The sequence below is a fragment of the Vanacampus margaritifer genome, chromosome 13 (assembly GCF_051991255.1).
Source record: "Vanacampus margaritifer isolate UIUO_Vmar chromosome 13, RoL_Vmar_1.0, whole genome shotgun sequence".
Classification (NCBI taxonomy): Eukaryota; Metazoa; Chordata; class Actinopteri; order Syngnathiformes; family Syngnathidae; genus Vanacampus; species Vanacampus margaritifer.
Window position 1 is genome coordinate 13,807,758 of NC_135444.1, and position 21,859 is coordinate 13,829,616.

Consider the following 21,859-nt stretch of genomic DNA (forward strand, 5'->3'; position numbering starts at 1 on the left):
TATATGACTTCTTGGACTCTCTGGTCCATGACCAGAGGCCAGAAAACACGAGTGTTTGATGGATCCTATATGTACGTATATGAGTAGCATACCTTCTAGCTTTACACTCAAGTTTCGCTGTATTAACAGACGAGCTGTAACAAAGTCACAGAAGATTCTTCCTGCCTGTTTGTCATACGCCGCTTTTGATTGGCTAACCTAGGGGGCGTGAGAGCAGACTGCCACAATGACATGTGATTAGGCACCAATGAACCTTTGACACCCGAACACACCACCACTACTGACACCACCCCCAGACGTCTTAGAGGCTACATTCCACGGTGCGATCGCCATGGCGACGTCTCACGTGAGGAAGCACACATTTGATGAGATTGTTGTGACTTCACCGTGTGGCCGGTCGATGTTTTTTCCTTCAATTGTCAATCGCATCTCATATCTTTCCAACACAATTCCACTGGTTTATTGCTGGTGCTCGCTAAAATGTCTCTCAGAACCCCCCCGTGAGCACACACACATGCAGACACACTTGCGTGCACACCACCCCCATCGAGCACGGAAGACTCCTCCTCTAGTTGAGTTTCATATATCAATGGGGGGTTGGGGGGCGGGGGGGGGGTAAGTACTAAGCCACAGTAAAAGTCAATCTTTGCCAAAACTGATGGCAATTTAGTCACTTAAATAGATTTTTTTTTTAACATAGCACGAAAATAAAGTAAGTACATTTGTGTATGGTAGATTTTTTTTTGTTGTTGTAACAGTTTTCATGACAATAAATCTCATCTTGAGCATCAGGTAGCGTGTGGAAGAATCATACACAGCCTCAGTCTGGCATCTTTTCCTCATTGGAGTCACCAGCAGTGTCACACACTGATCCAATCAAACCAATTTCTCTGCATGACAAGCCTCATTTTCCATTGAGAGACATGCCGCCCCACACCATCACACTGCATCCAAAAGATCTTACTCATTATTTAAAACTTGGCCTTTAATTATGGAAATAATGATTGGGCGCACTCCAAATAATGTTTTGCAGAGCAACAGGTTGAAATTGCCCTATTGGGAAGACCCTATCCAGATAAGTCAAATGTGGCAGGCTGATTCTTGTAGTAGACACCTGGTGACCACTGTTGCAGGGCCCGTCCTCATGCTGGCCGTACCTGAAGCTCAAAACGGGGTTCAAAGACAACAGCAAAATAAAAAAATTCAAAAGCCTGCAATTGGCAAAGAATATTTGGTACATTTTCACACAAATATATGTTCCTTACAAACGCAATGAGATTTATACCTAATTAGGCCATAGTGTGTGAAATTCCTAATGAAAACAACGCATTTGCAATTTTAGCCAACACGAGCCTGGTGATTGTAGTCTTTGGGGAGTTTATCATAATCTTTTTAGGCAATTAACTATTTGAACAAGAACAGCAATTATTCTTTCAACAATACACTATAATAACAACAACAACAACAATAATAATAATAATAATTAAAGATCATGGCCTAAATCCATATTATCACCATATTATATTATTTATCATGTTACAAAGCTCTAGCAATGGCACTAAAGTGATGAACACAATTCAAGCCCGTGCCTTTAAATAATCTATTAATTAATACGAGAGGGATTCATTTAATCCTTTTACTGTGGATGTAGTTTGCAGTGGTGGCTGCACCATACTGAGAAATGTTACTTAAATGTTACCACTCTGACAAATCAAAATAAGAATATCAAATATTGCTCAATGTGGCTCAATATAAACATTTGAATAAAGTAAACAAGGGCAAATACAAGTGCGCCTTTTGTCCGCCTAAATATACTTTCCAACCCAAACCATAGGAAGGATAATTTTGTCTTTAAAATGTCTTATTTGTTTAACTCCTCCCCAAAGCCCAAATAACGTCTTGAAAAGACTAATCTGTACAACCTTGACCTTGAAACTTGTATGCTTTTTGGCAGCTATCCGTCTTATCATCGCACGGTCAAGAAGGTAAAAAAAAAAAAAAGAACAAAAAAACAAGTGAATAAAAATCCACTGTACAAATAAATCCTGCTTCTGTAACAGCATATTGTATGCACTTTACAATGGAGAATATCGTTCAAATGTGGAGGTCATTGAACTCTGGTGGGAAAAGCCCTTGGACTATTGTTAGCTTATTTGTATTGAACAATAAGAACATATTTTATGTGCCTCAGGAGAAGAGTCATATTTTATTAGCGCTCAAATGTTTCCTAAAGTTGGCTCTTGTGCCTTCGTACATGCACTTGTTGTTGTTGTTGTTGTTGTTGTTGTTAAGTGAAGGTATCTGGAGTAGAGTTTTGTTTCCGGATGTGTTTATCCATGCGGCTAATAATAGGAGCCTTTCATGGTGACTCTTCTGTGGCCAAGACGAGTAGGAGAAGGGAACAAAAAATGTGCAGGTCCTGTTGCGCTCGCCCTGCCAAAATCCACAGCAGAGGCCTTTCAGTACTCTTTCTAGGAATCTCAGCTCCTTGAATGAGCCTTTTAGCAGGCATTGGGGACAGAGGGTGGGAGGGACACTTTTTGTTGAAAAGCAGTGTGTGCACGTAGAATTCCCAATTAGTTGTTCAATTGTTTGCCTTTTAACCGTGAGCACGAGTGGCCCAGCATATTATAGTACACTGATTAAAGTTAAACAAGAGCATCATTGGCTGCTTCCTTTATGGCGCCCTCTGCGCTCATTGTTTCTTCAACGGGGTTGGGGTTGGGTCACGGAGTCGCTTTTGTTGTTGTTTCCGAGCTCTAATGTGGAAATCACAATCGCATCCACGCAAACATGCTGATGGGAGATCCAGATGCCCACAGCTGGTTCCCACACTTCTCAATGACACCTAGTGAACTCACATTTGTGTGGAAAGGGAATATCTTTAACAGATACGTACACTTCCCTTCCCTCAAAATCGGGGATTCCACAGGTCAGGTTTACGTAAGGTCTGTTACATAACAACAAAAAATGTGACTAACCTTAACCCACACATGACAGGAGGCAATGGATACATTGAAGTGGCGGGCAGGGGCAGTTGCAGCAGCTGACCTTTAGGGGTGCTCTGCGCCCACTCTACCTTAAATATCCGGCATAAAGTGCCTTGCAGTTAGACAGTACAGAGGAACAGTCAAGATCAAACAATTTGTTTCAGGATGCTCGTCAACCTCCTTTGAGTTATCATACAAGTGCAACAAGAAGTCACTGTAAAACTTGCTTTAAAGAGGGAGTCTACCCCAGAATATGTTTTACGTGCCCACTACACTCTAAAAAGAGAATTGTTGAACCAATTTAAGAGTACAAATTGAATTGTTGACCAACGTTAAAAAATTACTTAAATCTGTAACACACGATTGAATTAAGTTAGTCCAAAGTGAATATATTAAGTTTAATTAATTATGAATTAATTAAACTTAATACTTTGGATTTGAGTCACTTCGGATTAATTTAATTCAGGTGAATGTATTAAGTTTAATGAACTCATAATTCATTAAACTTAATATATTCACTTTGGACTAACTTTGCATGTTACCGATTGAAGTGACTTTTTTAGATTGGTCAACAATTCAATTTGTAATCTTAAATTGGTTCAACAATTCTCTTTTTAGAGTGTAGTGTGAACGGCTGATTAATACTGCATTTGTGGAATATGAATCAAAAAGTAAGACCACCCGTTCTTATCTAACTCAGTCGGCTCGCTGTCGACTGAAAATGACACCACAGCAAGTGGCAAAATGGCCGCCGCCTGAGATGGATAAAAACAGATGGATTTTGCTGCTTAATTCATATTCCACTAACGCAATATTAATCAGAATACGGTGTTTAGATGAGTGGCTGCATAATGTAAGACAAGAAAAATGTAAAGAACATCTTTGGGTTGACTTCCCCTTTAACAGCGACTACCTAACTGCAGCTGTGTAGATGTAAGTCTGAGTTTCTCATTTTCCCCCAGCGATCAATAAACAGTCAAAAAGTCATCCGACCGAGACTGTTGCCCTCCTTTCCCACTAAGTACAGTACATCATCAAGCCTGTGAAAAATGATCACTATGAACCATAGATTTCAGTGAGAGATAAAGATGATACATTCTACAAAAAAATAAAAATCAGCACTCTTGTTCTTCACTTCAAAAGAGGTTGCATTAAAAAATTATTGTCTAAGGGGATGCTAAGACAAAAGGGAGTCAGACAGGGCCAAAAAAAATAAAAAATAAAACGCTGGTGCAGTGACGCCCATTGCAGCTGTTTAGATTGTGGGAAAGTCGTATAATCAGGGACGCTCCGGTCCAGGAAGCCAGATAAGTTCAATAATCGGAGTTTCATTGTTTTCAGACACGTGCTGCCTCCGGAAAAAAACTTTTCAAGCGTCACCCATGATCAGGCGGCCCAATCGTAGGTGCCCCCTTTGACCAATAGCTTTCTGTACAGTGAGTCCTGTGAATGACATCACGCACCCTCATTGCATTCATGTGAGGATGACCAGCTGTTGGTAAACACACGACTGCTTTTTTAGGAGTGTTACGTAAACCCATTGGTGGGGGCCTGAGGTGTACGTGTTGACGTGTTGTGGGCCTCTTAAGAGGGTGATAACTTCAGCAAGCAAAAACTTGTTGGTTTAAGGTATTCCCAGTAGCACAAGGTCAGTTATGCAATCTTGTCAGTATGATGGTCCTGTTGATTTAAAAGATCACACATGTGACCTGTCAACTTCCTGTTTCGAAATTCCTTGTAATTAACACTTTATGGACAAACGTTTTGGACGCACTTTATTGGTGGCACTTCAACCAATTATTTTCAATTGGTGGCTCAGGACGCATAAGTAGGCATCGACCCATTTAAGAAAAAGTCATTTCAATTTAATCATTTTTTTTCGGAATGGATTTTTCTTTCTTTTGGTATTTTGGCAGGCGTTTCACAGGTTTTGTGTTGTCGTGGGATGGAATGCAGACGACTCTCGGTCAATCGAAGTGGCTCCCCTCATTCCCGTTAACATCAGGGTGGTGGAAGTGCACACAATGCTTGATATTGCAAGAGCAGAAATTGACTCGTAGGGTGCCAAGTGCGGTTAAGAACCCATCAAACACATTTTAAATGAACTCGATTTTTTTTTTTCTCCTACTCAAATTGAAGCAGCCAGCTCCTTTTCTCTTCTTGTCTTCAGGCAACTGGGGAGGAATCTGTTCGCAGTATACCGCCCTTCGTAATGGCCGCCCTTCCACCCTGAACACAGGTCTGATCACGATTCAGAACTACGGACAGTTCCTGCCTCCTCGACACGTCCAGTTGACCCTCGCTCACGAACTCGGACACAGTCTCGGGTCCCCGGTCAGTCGTCTTTGTCCAACTCCTCGTCACGTCCTAACGATAAATGCCCAAATTGGAGTATATTCTTCTCCACTACATGGAGCCCAAACACCGAAATAAAATGTCGGAAACTCTCTCTGCTGCCTCTTTTTCTTACTCGACACAAAAAGCAGACTTTTCTCCATACGTGTCTTTGTGTTGGACTATTATGTACGTTTACCGGCTTTACTGAATCCCTTTTCAGTGCTGCCGTCACCAGGAAATCACCATAACAAAACGCAGCCTATGTGCACACACTGGATGCATGTATACACCTTTATGTGTGTTATAAGTGGAGACCCCCACAATCCTTTTCACTCTGCCAAATCTTTTCACCCAGGCCTCCCTTTAACACAACTCCATGGAGCAAAAAGGAATCTTCTAGAGGTACTCCTGAGCTGATTAGTTCTACTACGTCAATCTCGGGCTTCTCTCGAATCGTTACTTCCGTGTAGACGGATGCACGCGAGGATCTCTGAGTCATAGGAATGAAATCCAAACAGCTATTAACCTTGTTTATGTCCCATCCTTCTAATCTACGTCTCATATTTACACTATTGTGTGTGCAGTATACGCATGCGCTTTGAACTATCCAACCACGAATTGGCATGCGTCTTTCACAAACATACAAAATCGAAGACTTAAAAAGAAATATTATTTTTAAAAGGGTCGCTACAATTTGTAAACTGATTCTTAATTAAACAACCCCTTGAATTCAAAGAAAGTGCGGTCACGAGTTGATTCTAGGACAGTTTCCGCCTTCAATTGGCCTCTTCCGTGAGCATGATTATAATGGAAATAGAAAGTGAACACACCCTACTGATAAAAGATACTATTCGAAATGTAAATTAATGACTGTGATTAAGTCTAGATGGTCCATACTGATAGAGAAACCTCATTAAAGTAAACTATTTTACATAAAGTCTTGTAATAGTTTACATTTGTAATGCAACAGATTAGTTACTTTTTCAATTGAACTAGACACATTAGAGGTCCTACTGAATTTTTCGATGATTCTAATTTATACATTTTTACAGAAAAAGCTGCTATATTCTATATCCACTGCAATACCAGGACATTTCTTCCCAAATATATTTTTCCAAATACTAGAGCAAAGCATGAGGGGCTTACTGTTCTTTCAACATACAGTAGAACATGACATTCCCCTGCTCCTCCAGGGTCATCACATTCTCCGGCAATCTTGACTCGATACATGATACAACAAAAGATAAATGCTCTGTGGCTGTCAATGACACAGCATTTTGGTATCCTGGATGACTTCAATAGATGATTTCTTTGCTTACTTCTAATGTCTACAGGTGAATATTTGACAATCTAACAAATAAATGCTTATTTAGTTGATATAATTATGGAGATGTAGCTATCTAGCTATATTTTCACCATTTCAGTTTTTGTGATTTTTTTTTTTTTGGGGGGGGGGGGGGGTGCCCCGCCCCAATCACCCCTCCACAGTACCCTATAAAATAACAAGCACCTTCATTTGCATCATCATTCACAGTTAGCTAGCTAGCTATCCCTACACCCTGAAAATGCATCATTCCTTCACATAATTACACTCTAAGAAAAAGTTGGGTCAAAAATAACCCAACTATGAGTCAAAAATGGACCGATCCTCTACTTTGAGTTAAAAAATGGGTCTTTCAGCGTAAAACAACGTATAAATATTGGTGAGATCCTTTACTTGATTTTAAAAAAAATTGGGGGTCATTTCGTGTAAAACAACCGAGAAAATTGGGTCAAATTGACCCATAAAGTGGATCGGTCCATTTTTGATCCAGAATTGGGTTACTTTTTACCCAACTGTTTTTAGAGTGAACTGTCTGCTGGTGTGGCCACTTTAGAGCGCCTCGTTGTTGGCTATGAGCACATGCACGGAAAACCATGAGTGAAGTTTTGTTTTTGTTTTTTAAATGAAGTCTAACTTGACAGGGAGTGTGTAGCCTGGGGCTCTGGACTGACATGGACGAATTAGAGTGCCTTATTGTTGCGGCGTGGAAAAGCCCTGTTACAAGTTTACAACCCGGTGGGATATATTCCAACTACCGGAAGCTTTAAGCGGGTACATTTTCACAGCTCAAACATGAATTTATGTGTAGGCATAAGAAAGATTAAACAAAGAAGCGTCCATTTTCCATGTCGTAGAAGAGGTATTTGATTTACAGTTGAGACAATAGTTGGAATTTTAACTTGATGTACTTGCATTAAAAAAAAAAGTTAAATTTTACCAAGGTTGTTAACAAAAGTGTATCCAATTAAGAATACATTTATTTTTTTATTTTACAGGGATTTTAAACCATTGAAAGAAAAATTTGAATATCATAAGCAAGTCAACTAAAATCTAATCTTATTCTACATATTTTTACAGCACGATGAAGGCTCTAATTGTGGCAATCTGGGCTCTTCCGGTGGAAAGGGTCGATACCTGATGTTTCCTCAAGCCACAGATGACGTGCGTGAAAACAACGACAAATTGTCCATCTGCAGCGTTGGACACATCAGTGAGCTGCTGCGCCTCAAAAAGGACGACTGCTTCCTGGGTGAGCACGTCTTCACATATACAAGCCTGAGTCACTATAAATATTATCTCTGAATTGTCACAGTATTTACACGTGTGCTCTCTGTGGCCAGTCAGTGATCATCCCATATGCGGTAACCAGATAGTGGAGGAAGGCGAGGAGTGTGATGTGGGTCACAATGACACGGACCTCTGTTGCTACAGCGCTAAAGAACGTGTAGGGGTGCAGTGTCGCCGCAAGCCTGGCAAAATATGCAGGTACGTTATGAACACACTCACCTGACTAATTTGTTTTGTGTGGGAACTCAAATCATCATCATATGACGTACAACAAAAATATTGTACTTGTAGCAAGCTTTCACTGGGCATAAAAAAATGACATGAACAAGATCTGACCCCTCCCAAAAATTATTGACAATAATATGTTATATGTGACCGCACTAGTTGAAACATGACATTCTGATTAATATTAAATTTGAGGAATATGAGTTAAGCAACTAAATCCATCTCAGGGGGCGGCCATTTTGCCACTTGCTGTCGACTGAAGATGACATCAATGGCGCTCAGGTCTCAGGTAACAACCAATCACAGCTCAGCTTCATAAAACAGGTGAGCTGTGATTGGTCTTTGCCTGAGCAATTGTGATGTCATCTTCAGTCGACATCAAGTGACAAAATGGCCGCCCCCTGAGATGGACAAAAACGGCTGGATTTTGCTTCATAACTTATATTCCACAAATGCCATGTTTAGACTCGTGAGGTCACATATAACATATTATTGTCAAGAAATGTTTAAGGTTGGCTTCCACTTTAAATTTCATACCTGTTATATCGAAATCTGGGCAGCTGATGTGCCTCCTCTTGTCTTTTCTAGTCCAAGTCAGGGCCTTTGCTGCAGTCAGGAATGCAACTTTAAGTCAGGGCTTCAAACCTGTGACGAAGAGACGGACTGTCAGAGAGAGAGCATTTGTTCAGGTCTCTCAGCTGTGTGTCCTGATCCAAGGCCTAAAGAAAACCTCACCGTTTGCAGTCAAGGAACTCGAGTCTGCTTGAATGGGGTATGACAGAAAAAAACTGCCAATTAATTTCTATCCAACCAAGGGCAATTCAACATTATTCAATGAACCAGGAAACAGAACATGCAGAAATGTATTTAATACAGTTAATCCCCTCTCATCTGTTACGTTTGATTGCTGTTGTTGTTGTTGTTTTTGGCCTACAGGTCTGTGCCGAGTCTGTATGTGTGAAACACAACCTTGAGCAGTGCGACTGTCCAGGTGATTCCAAGAAGCAGAAATGCCACATGTGCTGCCAACAGCCCGGTAACCTCAAAGCCCAATGCCCAGCTGTGCTTGATTTTTTTTTTTTTAACTCATACGCTTTCCGGATACATCTGCCTGTATGTGTTTGCTTTCCATTCAACTAACTAACTCAGAGAAACTAACAGGATGACATGTTTGGTACCAAAGTTTCATCCAAAAGAAAGTTTGACTTAAAGTGGAAGTTAAACATTTCTTGACAATAATATGTTATATGTTACCTCGCTAGTCTAAACATGACATTCTGATTAATATTACATTTGAGGAATATGGCTTATGCAGCAAAATCCAGCTGTTTTTATCCATCTCAGGGGGCGGCCATTTTTCCACTTGCTGTCGACTGAAGATGACATCACAGTTGCTCAGGGCTCAGGCAACGACCAATCACAGCTCACCTGTTTTCTGAAGCTGCACTGTGACCTGAGCAACATTGATGTCATCTTCAGTCGACAGCAAGTGGCAAAATGGCCGCCCCCTGAGATGGATAAAAACAGCTGGATTATGCTGCCTAACTCATATTCCACTAATGCAATATTAACCAGAATGCCATATTTAGACTAGTGGGGCTGCATGGAACACATTAGTCAAAAAAAAAAAGTGTTGACTTCCCTTTTAAAAAGTACTGTGTTGGACACGCCATCGTGAAATGTAGTTAAATCTGCTTAACTTCTATATTTATCCAACTGTATTCCCTGTCAACCAATGGCAGGTGAGCCTGAGACGTGTGCCAGCACAACCTCCTCCGTGTTGTCCCGCCACTTCCAGAGAAAGGTTTTGCCCCTGGTGGGCGGGGCGCCGTGCATGAGCAATCGAGGCTACTGCGACAAATTCCACGTTTGCCGCCTGCTGGATGCAGACGGCCCCATCGCCAGACTGAAAAACTCCGTTCTCAACCTTGATGAATTTGAAGACGTGGGAGAGTGGATGAAGGTAATATGTACAAAGCAACTTCTTTCTTAATCAAACTGAACAGGAAATGGCCCCAAATTGAACAGAAAGTGACCTGGAAGTGAACCAAAATCAGCAGGAATCGCACAGGACGGCAATGCGACAAGCTTGTCTCGGTTTTGAGCAGTTTTAGTGAGACGACCACAACACAGTTCCAACTAGATTAGCATTTAGCACAATAAGAATCTCATCCAAAGATGAGAGTTGAGTGAAAAGAAGCTTGTCTAAATTCAAAGGCTTGATTAAAAGAAAAACGCGGTTAAAACGAGTCTTTCCATTGACGTCAAAATGACAACACATTGTTTGCCCACATTTTTATCTACGGCATACTGGACAATGTTAATCAGTTTGGGGCTGAAAGAAGACTCATCACCAACATATTCTGATTCATGGCTCGAAGAGAAACGGCAGCAGATGCTTGCTAGCTCAACATGCCAGCCAAATATCCTTAATGTATTCTCTCTTTAGATGTTTGAGCCTAAGGTAGCAACTTTAGATCTTCTTGACAGCGTCGCAAATCTGGAATGCTCATCCGGGTTTAAGAGCACCTCAATGAGCTGCCAACAACCCTCCCCTAAGGAACCCGTCATGCTCTTTCACAACATTTGTGTGCAGACTCATTTTCTTCATGTGTCATATGCAATATTTTTTTGAAGTATTTTTTTTCTTTTTCTTTTTTGGAGGCGCAAACAAATGGATTTTTGTGTCCACAGTCTCACTGGTGGGCCATCTTGTTGGCTATCCTGGCACTGTCGGCAGTCATGGGCTGCACTGTCTGCCTCTGTGGCCAAACGCTGGATACCAGAAACCTGGACTGACTCACCTTGAATATGTATCAAACATTTAATTTATCTGGGATTTCATGTCCCTTTTCCAGTAACTTCCTTGGAGATGCTGCTTTTGTTACTCAAATACTGAATAGAGATTAAATGTATTAAAATGGCATCAGATGAATCAACAACTGATATTTGCACTTATTTGCATATTAAACACCAACCTGCTAGCCGTTCAGGGGCTAACGTTGGTTTAGCAATTTTATTAGCATGTCTAAACATTAATATTCGCAACTCAAAACTTGTACAGATATGAATTTGTCATGTTCTGCAACTTAGCACTCGCCTACGTGAGGGAAAAGAAGGGAAAGACTAGTGAGTCTATGAATGGAGCCTAAATTAATCAATTGTAGATAAGCTTAGATGTAGATAAGCCGATCACCGATAACTGAAAAACATCAGAATGCCACTGTATTTAAAATACTGTAACCATCATGGTCCATTTTTAAACATATATACAGTATTGTTATTTTATTTACATTATCGCGCAATTTCACTTGCACAAATGCTATGCAATATGGATGGATGGATGGTCGGCGTAAAATGCAATGTCACTGCTCATCAAGCATGCATCCAATTTCTTCACAAAGAGCCTGTTTTTAGTCAATTAGCGTCTTCTAAGTTATTTTTCTTGTCTATGTTATGGCAATACATGACGTGTTTTCACGCAATGAATTGCCTGCTCACATTACAGCATGTGTTATGGAAAAAGCCGCTGTTGTTGCCAACTGCAGCCAAGCGCGACTGCAAGGGCCCCTGCATACCCAACAGATGCAGGTGGTAATTCAGAGGGCCTGAAAAGTCCAAGGGAACTTTCCCTCCATTCTGTCACCATGTCCTTGATGTCCATGAACCCGAGTGCTAATGCACCCTGTGATGGCTGTCCAGGTTTCCATCACATTGGTGTTACTGTATACTGGTGCAACGCTTGAGCACTGCCATGAACTTTGGTCCAAATATTACAACACAAGGAATTACCTCATGTTGATACACTACAGTCCAAATTGTTTGTTAAAATAAATATACCGGATTTCAGACATTTGTTTCTAAATACAAGTGAAGATAATTGCTGAAAATGTGTGAAGGCTGTCGCACTGAATTGTGGTGATAAATGTTTGTCACCTTTTTAATTTTCCTGTTGTTGCTTTTCTGTTTAAATTGTAGTATTTACGGCAGCTGTCAACAAAAAAGAAGTTGAACCTTTGTTCACATCAGTGTTTACAAGTTGCTTCATTTGTTAGGCCCATTTCTACCAAAAAGTGAGCAATTAATTAGCTAACTAGCTAGCTAACTAGCCCTACAGTGAGTAATTAATTAGCTAGCTAGCTAGCTATAGACCCACACCACAAACATGCATTTTCCTGAATGCCACAATTTACAGAATAGCTCGGTGTTATTATGTAAATACCTAAGTAAGGAGGTGATACCGCCTGTGAAGTCCTAGAGGCCTGTTAGCTTGCAAGCTAACTGGTGGCTAGCGCTTCTTGTTGTGGCAGGAACACCCTGTAACAGCCTGGTGGGACATATTTCTTCTAAATTATGATAGATTACCGGTAGTATTATTCAGCCAGGTGCAAATTATCACATTCTCAAAATGGTCTAAACCCTGGAGAACCCAAGAACCCTTTTCTTCTTTGGAAAATTATGAGTTATACATTAAATGACTCCTATAAGTTCACTGAACACAAAAATATGTTTTTTCAATTTTAACCCTTTTTTTTTTTTAACTAGCTCAGAGTTGCTAATTTACCAAAATATATATATATATATGAAACACACTCCTAGGCATTCTGCAACATGATATGAAATAGATTAACAAAAAAAAAAAAAAAATTACCATCTAATGGTTTGCTGAGAAGATGGGTTTTGTTTGGATTGATTTCCAGCTCAACAAAACAGCATGTTGCCAGCCATCTTGTCACCACCACGCTGGCTCATGTAAGTGCAATATTCATCCACTAGATGGCCCCATGCAGGGGTCAGAAGTGGCACTCTGGACTTTTGAAGTTAAATTTGTAAAAAAAAAAAAAAGGTCTTTGTTATTTGAGTAGCAGAATTTATAGGGGCCAAATTTGACCCCGTGGGTTCTCGAGGGTTTTAATTAATAATTACCAAAATGCACACACACAAAAATAATAATAATTGATATGAATATATTGGCATTATTGTCTTTAAAGTCCGTTTTTCCTTTTGCTCTACTTCATAACCCAATTAGTCTTTTGACGCTTTCTTTTCCACCCTGAAGATATAAAAATATAAAAAAAAATGTGGTGACAAGTCATAAAGTATTTTGGATTTAACTAGTCAAGTCAAAATAAATGACTTGGTTAATCTTCATATATTGTGAACTTGGGTCAGCTTGACAACTTGCAGTGGTGTCGCCGCTGCAAGGACAATCATAGATTATATCAAAGTAAATTAACAACTATTTCCACTTATCAAAAGCAGAACAAATGAAGACAAGGTGACCTCATATTGTTTATTAAATATACACATTACAACACCACATATTTACATTTATGTACAAGGAGAACCGATTACATTTTAATGACAACCAAAAACTGTTTTGTTTTGACTACAAAAATCAATTATTTCTTATTTACATCAGCGGTTTAAAAACGCCCACCCCTGCAGTCAGTGCAAAAATGGAATATGTGCACATGTATCGGAGGTTGAAAATAAAAGTCACAATGATTACAGTACCGATCTCTGAGGAGCATCCGCACACAAAAATGGAAATTCCTTTTTTTATGCGTAACATTGCAGAAAAACGGTGAAATTATGTAGTGTGTTGTTTCCAAACGCAAACAAAAAACACCTTCATCCATTCAAACATGTTGCAATATATGGCTGTTATAATACAGTAGAATCTCCTGTTCACTGTTAAACAAAGGACACATTGATTATTGATTACCAAGCATTATTGTGCCGCATTCGAGAAAAAAAACACAACAATAACCGGCATTTGTTGAGGTACCAGCCGAGTAACGTTTCACAGCCAAAGGTGTAACTGAGTAGAAATACAGTAGTAATGTCTGTTTGTTGCCATAACAACAATAAAGCACCCATAAAAACACACACAGCAACAAATGCTTAAGGCACACTGATCCAGTCCCGCAGTCACGTGCAGTGCTGGGGGCCACAGTGGTGAATGCTTTGTTAATACAGTACATAAATACACTATTGCGTAGAACACCTTTATGACCATAAAATTAAATTTAAAAAAAATATTGTCTCTTTGGGAAGGTAACATTAGTTTATGGTTACTTTTACATGGACTTCACAAAAATGAGAGTCAATGACGTCAAAATGTCGAAACAAATAAATTAAATCGAGGATCAATCAGTTACCCAATTCCTGGGTCACTCCTGGGGATATTTGCAGGAAGTTGATGTCCATGTAAAAGCAGCCATTGAGTTTGACAGTGATATCTATAAATACCATCATAATGGGACATTAGTACCTCAAAAAATATTATATTACTATATGACAAGAGTCATTCCGACGCAACTTTTAGGCACCAATGACACACCAATTAATTACTCATAAACAAAGAAATAATTGAAAATATTTAACATATATAATGTTTTAAATAAAAAAGGACATACTCCTGTGGGTATCTACAAGTCAGTGCCGGCTTTTTTTTTTTTTTTGTAGTACGAGACATCAAATACATTATTTACTAAGTGCTGAAAAGGACACGCGGCTGGTGACGGTTGTTTTCTCCGCAGGGTCAGTGGGCCTCCAAGGTAATTCTACAGATAAAGATGTTGCTTTTATTAACAAAACCTTGAAACGGTGATTATTTTGTGCAGATAAAGCAGGTGCAAGAAGTTTATTTACCTTTTGGAAGCACGTTTGGCATCTGTTCGCCATGCGTCCTTACATTTGACAAAGGTAAGCTCCTGCGTCAAGTTGGAAGATTCTGGATCTTTTACACAAAACACAACCCTGGAAAACACATTTCAGATAAGTAAATGCGCTTCCCACAATATCGCCCGAATAGCGTAACTGTCTTTTTTTATTCATATCCGTCGACTTACTTTTGCTGCGTCTCTCCAGCCCGGATGCGAATTTTGTGCACCTCCATATTGGCGCCGTCGGAGTCACCGGACCACCAGGAGGAAACCGTCTTCAACATGCTGGAGGCCGACCAGCCGTTTGACTCCTCCCACTTGAACGTCAACATCAACAGCTCGCCGATGTTCTTTTCGGTCACCAGCAGGAAGGAATGCGTCCTATTTGCGGATATTTTCTCCTTCCTGTCAGAACATCGGGTGAGGCGTTAAGTCATAAACGTTACCCATAAAGCCAACACATCCAATAAAATGTTGTACCGCGTTGCTAATGTTGTTGTGCGGCACGTTTGACTTTTTACTGCTGTAATTCTCTTATAAGGAAGCTAGATGTTATTGCACACTTACAGCTTAAGCTGCAGGTTATCAACCTCCCCTTTGGTCCCAAACAGCGAGACGGTCAGCGAGGGCTCCATTTCCGAGCGGTTTACTTTACTGGAGAAATGGATCTTCAGCTGGTAGTGGTAAACTGTACAAGGAAAACCACAGAAAAGACAGGAAGTAAGTCAGCATATAATAGCACCATGCCAGCTAAGGGGCATCCCTAGTGGCTGTGAGAGAGAGAGATGACATCAGAGCAATCCGATTGGACGCCTAATATGTCCTTTGAGGCAGTGCCATGGCGTCCATGGCAAACCATTCCATTTTGTCCATGATCTTGCCTTTCAGGTCCGATGTTTTGATCATTTGGGCTAATCAAGTCCTAGCTTGTCGAAACCCAAAGAGCAGTAAAATGAGCAGAATAGTACCTCTCGGAATAACACATAGGATACTTGGGTATTTTGCCAAAGAGCCCCGAGCCATTCTCGCACTGCATTCCTGGCTAATTGGTGCATTAGAGGCGAAACAGTCGAGCTGGGATCAGCTTTGCCTTTCAGACTGAACTCGCCAAAGCAGGACATAGCTCATTTAAACACCAGTTGCGGCTTACTCTATTAATATAATTAGATAATCAGCAATGAATTAAAAAAAAATAATTCAAGTAACATTGTAATGCAGCTCTGCTTTAATGATGATGCCTTTTCACACTCTTTGCTGCTGCGTTAAAGCATACAGATAATGCCTGTAGAGCTGTCAAAATTAATTGATTATCAAATGAATGGACATCTATTTTAATAATAGAGTACTCGTTTGGAGTAGGGGCCCGACCGATATGCATTTTTTAGGCCGATGCGATACCGATTTTTGGCAGGAAAAAAATACAGATTACCGATTAATCTGCTAATTATTAAAAAAAATATATATAAATAATGCATAAAATTGTTTACCTCTTGTTTACGTTTAACAAATATAAAACATTATAAATCGTGCTGTTTCTACTAAGAACTGTCTCAAATGTTCTCCAATTACGATACTGTAAATGTATAGGATCGCGGCTTCAAAAGCCTATTGGCTATCAAGTAATATATACAGATCAGTGGATCCTCCCTTTACTTTTAGCATTAGCGCTAGGCTAAGGATGTTTTAAAAACAAAGCATGTTTTGTATTTAAATATACAGTAGATGTAATTCTTCTTGTCATGTGTTTAGTTTTACAGTTAACTCCAACTGGGGTGTCATTAAACAACTTAAAGGACGCTTAGGGACAACAGAATAACATACGCTACACACTTGCTAGTTGCTAATGCTATGCAAGGAAAATGGCGCATTCAGGGTACTTTCACAGCGTTGGAAACTTCGATTTCTTTTATTACAACATTTTAAGGGGTAAATAATTGTTTTAGCAGATTTTTGAAGGGCAATAATCGACCGATTATAATCAGTGGCCGATTAATAGGTCGGGCCCTAGTTTGGAGCCTTTAAAAAAAAAAAAATTGTCTAAATCCTCTGATTTCAGCAAATAAATAGTAATTGTTTACTGATTTCTGTAGTCTTTTATGAACGAAGACTGATTATCTTCTGTGTTTAATCAAAATAAGACTTTTGCAAACATCTTTTTTCACTTAGGAAAACAATGACCGAATCAATAACATCAGTACGAAATAAACACCAATCACTGGTTAATAAACAGGAAATGCTTTTTTAATACATTTAATGCAACACTAAAATGAATCTGAATCTAAAAATATTCGATGGTGACAGCACTAAATGCCTAGCTCTGGTGCAGTTAAGTATTTTGCAGGAGCTGTCGAGTTGCAAAACACTCACCTCTAAAGGGCATGGTGGCTCTGGTCTTGGTGTACATCTGAACATTCTGCGCTTTGCGGACCTTGCTGATGTCGTAGCCCACCGTGTTGCAGCGGCTTTTGCGGCAGTTGAGGCACATGCCGCGGTCGAACCTGTCGTTGCTGCCGCAGCGGTAGGCCTTGGCCGCCTCCTGCTCGTTCAGCAGGGAGTCGATGAAGAGGTGGATAGAGCGCTCGTGCTCACACTTGACCGCATCGGCGATGGCTGCGGGAGGAAGTTTCAAACCAAAAAGATAAGTGGTTACATTTGTCCTCATCCGCTGAGCAAACTGTCGCGAGCCAAGATTCTAGAGTGCCAATTTCTACAAAGACTCATTTCAGCCATGTTTGGGCCCCTCTGCTACTGTTCAGCCTGCTTGTGAATGGGAACATTGTGTGAGTGGCGGTAACAATGTTCGCCACTAAGCCCGATTAGTGACAAGCAATGCGGAGCCAAGCTGCTGGACTGTTTTTGTTTAGACTAATAGCTCACATGTGATGCCTTGTTGGACACTGAGACTGCCTCTAGTTTACGTACACAGCAATGCAATGTCAAATTGCCTACAGTTTACAATAAGGTTCCATTCCAATAGTTACCATGTGCCTCAAATTTGTACTCAAGTTCAATAATATGTTATATGAGCTCACGCGAATCTAAACTGTCATCCATCACAGGGGGGGCGGCCATTTTGTCGATTGAAAATGTCATCAGGGTTGCTCAGGGCTCAGCTAACGACCGATCACAGCTCACCTGTGTTCTGAGTTTAGTCATGTGACGTGATTGGTCGTTAGCTGAGGTCTGAGCAACTATGATGTCATTTTCAGTCGACAGCAAATGGCAAAATGGCCGCCGCCTGAGATAGATAAAAATGGGTGAATTTTGCTGCTTTGTTCATATTATTCTAAAGAAACTTTTTGGGTTGACTTTCCGTTTAACATACAATTACATATTTACTTTCATATCAGACACTTAAATTACTCTGTTGTGTACATTTCAGCCTACAAGACCTCCAATTCCAACTTGAGAAAACATGATTTTCAATGTAATTTTTTTGAACGTGAACATGTTTCAGGAGTGTAAACAAAGAATTTAAGATTTTTCTGTTTATTTTATGAAGATTATTTCTTTGATGTTTTAATTAAAGTGATTGTTGGGAAATATTAAATTGTTGTTTGTTGACACTAATGCTCTAAGAAAAATATAATTATGATATTTACCAGTTATGCAGTACTTGACTAAGCTAACACAATATTAAAATTTAATTTACAATTAAATTAGTCGCTCGATATCCTCAAAATGTCCACATTTCAGATTTACCCCAAAAGATAACAATCTAATTTCCATTTGAACTGATTTGAATGAATTTTGTTCATTGCTAGAAAAGTAATCAATATGCGGGGATCCAAAAATGTTTGATAATTGGGTTTGTTCATTTGTCCATTTGCAGGATATGCAAAAATAATTTCAAACAGTATTTCTTACCTAATACCCCAAATTTGGCGATCTTCTCCAGAGCGTCTCTCAGGTTGCAACCCGGCTGGAAGTGGCCTCCGTTTGGGTAGATGTCCACGTGGCCCACGGGCTGCTGGATGCCGATGCTGAGACCCAGAGAGCCTCGGGTGAAGGTGTGGAGGACGTCCACGAAGCCGGCGTCATCTGGGGAGAGGCGCCGGTGGGCGTGCTTGCCCTCAAAGTCGGGCCCGGCCGGGTCCAAACCTGCAGACGGAGACGGGAGTGTCAGCGCTGACATAAGCGACTTTAATGTGTTTGTGGGACACAATGTTGTTTTTGCCTTTTACCTGTTATTCTTCCAACTTTGTTAGTCGCATAGCTTCCTGCGATGCCTGCCACGTGAGCACCGAGGCTGTAGCCAATCAGATGCAGGTTGTCGAGCGGAATGTTGGTGCTTTCCTGTCAAACGCCCGGAATTAAAAATAGTCAAATATTTGTTTTATTCAGTTATTCAATAATAGCTCAAAGTCATCTGAGATATGCTCCAGTTCACCCGCGACCCTAATGAGAACACGTGCGATAGAAAATGGATGGATGCTCCCACTGACCTCAATCCAGTCAATGAAGCGTGCCACCTCCTGCCCCACCGCCTTGGTGTTCTGGGCTGCGACCACATAGTGGTTCTGAGCTGTACTGAGCCAGTCCACCACGATGACGTTAGCCATCTGCTCTCGCTCGTACAGCGCCGACACCAGTTTAGCCACCCAGCTTTCAAACATGCCACCCAACTGTTGAAGGTAAAAACACAAAATGAGAAAAAATAATAATCATGATTATTTTGGTTGATATTGAGATCAATAAATCAAGATTAATAAACATGATTATTAATTTAGCTCAAAACTATTACTGTTGCTATACTTAAATTATTTAACTACCAAAACGCCGTAGTAACATGAATAAAAATAAATATTAGCTATTCTTGCTGTGCACACCTTGGCCTCTAGGGGCAGTGTGGTGCATTGAACGCATGGAGATACATGCTTACATTAATATAAAAATTGTAGAAGAAGTATGTCTTGATTCAACTTTATTAATACAAGTCGTTTTTTACATACTAGGAAGAATGTATGCCTTAGAATATTTTTATATTACCTGCATTTGTGTGTGAATATTTATCATTAAAGGGAATATAATCTGGAACTCGATGCAAATTTTCTATTAGACTGTCAATGGGACTTTATTTTGACCTAAGCATGAGCACTGGCGATGTTCATAAAACGAAGTTTGTCTTGCATTTATACAATGTGTGTAATTCTTATAGTTGCGTGTTTAATTTTACGCTAAACTCCAACGGGGATGCCATTAAAAAATAATAAGGGAGAGCAAAATAACAGTCAAAAGCTTGGTGGCCAACCAACACGGTGTATTCGAAGTGCTTTCACAACATAGGAATTGGCACTAATCATTATTGCTTAATTATAATGTTGAGTGAGGACCCAAAACCACAATCAAAAATAAAATATTTGCTAACATCTGCTTTTAATTTGGAAAACTATAATCAACATTTTTGCCTTTAAATTTTTTTTATTTTTTATTTTTACATGTGATGGACCAAACCAGTAATTGAAACAGAATGAATTCATGTTTGTGTGTTTTATGCACTACCAATTTGAAAAAATGTCTTGCTTTTTAATAAAAGGATAAAAAATAAATTGTTTTTAATACAATTCATTAATGAATAGACAAAATAATGGACAGATTAATTATTAAAATAATTGTTTGATACAGATCTCAACCAAAGCATTGCCTAATTTCCCTGACTCCGCCTCAAAATCAGTAGTGGCTTTATATTGCATGTTTATGCCAACGCAGGATATACAATATCACCCTAAATGTTCTGAACTCCTGTTTCCATATGTGGTACTTTGGTGTGTAATAATTGTTTCTATGGGGTACAAGCAAATTTTAGCTCACGTTTTTGCGGTTTCTTAAAAGCCAACCTAAATTTACAATCGAGAGACCCGACCGGTGGAACCATATGGAGTGTCTCACCGTCCACCCGTGGATGATGAGGAAGGTTTTGGCGGTGCTGTTGAAGGCGCAGGCCACCAGAGAGTCGACTTGGCCGGGGAGTATGTAGCACAGGTCGTCTTCCGGGTGGGAGGGTCTGCGCAGGGAGAATCTGGCCACCGTTTGATTGGCGTCATGCTTCTGCTCAAACAAGTCTTTGATGGGATCCAGGAAGTTGCCTGTGCGGGAAGGAAAGGTTGGCATTTAAGTGTCTTTTAGGTGGATGAGCCATCGTTCTGGCTGGAGAGGTTCGCCCCTTGTGGCCCCTTAAGACTGGACTTCATGCTGTCAGACTGAGCTCCATGGAAACCAGAAGCAGCTTCTGCAAGTTTCTGAGTGAAGAGTCAGCTGACTCAACAGGGGGGAGGGTGGGTTTGTGTGCAGAGTGGGGGTGGGTATACAGGACCCTCACATTTATGAGTTTGCAAACTAAAACAGTCATTTTACAAGTCATAGCAGCCCGAACGCATCACAATTCATATCTGCGTTAATGTTCCTCCACTTTTTTTTCGCACTAAAATGACGTTAAACATGTCACATACTAAAGTAGCATGGCATTAGTTGCAGCTCAAACTACGTCACCAACTTTTCACACGCAAATGTAGATTGAGGACGGGGGGGTGGGGGGCTCTTTTGGGAACTCACCAAAAATAGAATCGGTCAGTTCTTGCTCCAAAGACGTCACATAGCGAACTGTTGCGTTTAACACCACTAAGCAAAGAAAGCCAAGTCTCCAGGCTTTCATTGCTTTGACAGCTTTGTTCTGAAAGTGTCTTCAACCGCGTCGGAAGATGCAGACGAATTAATACATCCAAGAAGTTTTGGCAATTTGTTTCAAATGGAATAATCCCGTTCCGTGCGTCGTGTTGCGCGCAGTGCGCAGGCATGTGAACCACCTTGAACCGAGTCCGCGTCTTAAATAGAACCTGAGCCGCCCCATTGGTTGTCAAGCTCAGGGCGGAGAATGGAAACATACTGTCGTTGTAAAGTCAATCATTACACTGGATTGGGAGTGCAGTAAAAGCCTAGTCAGCTACATGATGACAAATTTCGACTTTATTTAAACACCTTAAGAGCACTCAGTGAAAGCGTTTGCAATGAAGACAATTTACTATCTG

General features: G+C 40.3%; 2 protein-coding genes across 3 annotated transcripts in view; one reads left to right on the plus strand and one right to left on the minus strand.

Moving 5' to 3' along the window:
* Positions 1-11,325, plus strand: part of LOC144062752 (disintegrin and metalloproteinase domain-containing protein 10) — a 30,898-nt gene extending 19,573 nt beyond the window's left edge. The window contains exons 10-16 of one of the 2 annotated variants that reach the window (XM_077584436.1): positions 5,161-5,324; positions 7,729-7,900; positions 7,992-8,136; positions 8,752-8,935; positions 9,100-9,199; positions 9,906-10,126; positions 10,858-11,325. In XM_077584436.1, coding sequence (XP_077440562.1) covers positions 5,161-5,324; positions 7,729-7,900; positions 7,992-8,136; positions 8,752-8,935; positions 9,100-9,199; positions 9,906-10,126; positions 10,858-10,962 — 1,091 coding nt within the window. In that variant the 3' untranslated portion in view covers positions 10,963-11,325. The remainder of the gene's footprint in view (positions 1-5,160; positions 5,325-7,728; positions 7,901-7,991; positions 8,137-8,751; positions 8,936-9,099; positions 9,200-9,905; positions 10,127-10,857) is intronic. The other variant, XM_077584437.1, reaches the window with a different exon arrangement.
* Positions 11,326-13,442: 2,117 nt separating this feature from the next.
* On the minus strand, positions 13,443-21,643 carry lpl2a (lipoprotein lipase 2 a). The gene is made up of 10 exons (XM_077583916.1): positions 21,387-21,643; positions 20,724-20,920; positions 19,280-19,459; positions 19,019-19,130; positions 18,702-18,935; positions 17,202-17,444; positions 15,402-15,522; positions 15,021-15,239; positions 14,821-14,928; positions 13,443-14,732 (listed from the first exon to the last, which is right to left on the minus strand). The coding sequence occupies exons 1-10, from the start codon at positions 21,484-21,486 to the stop codon at positions 14,711-14,713; spliced, it is 1,536 nt and encodes a 511-aa protein (XP_077440042.1). The 5' UTR covers positions 21,487-21,643; the 3' UTR covers positions 13,443-14,710.
* Between the last annotated feature and the right edge of the window lie 216 nt (positions 21,644-21,859).

Excerpts from the sequence above, each read along its gene's own strand:
- lpl2a (XM_077583916.1), bottom strand. The coding sequence starts at position 21,486 with ATGAAAGCCTGGAGACTTGGCTTTCTTTGCTTAGTGGTGTTAAACGCA. Across the intron at positions 20,921-21,386 it reads ACTGACCGATTCTATTTTTG|GCAACTTCCTGGATCCCATC; the intron begins GTGAGTTCCCAA and ends CTTCCCGCACAG. Across the intron at positions 18,936-19,018 it reads CAAAGTTGGAAGAATAACAG|GTTTGGACCCGGCCGGGCCC; the intron begins GTAAAAGGCAAA and ends CTCCGTCTGCAG.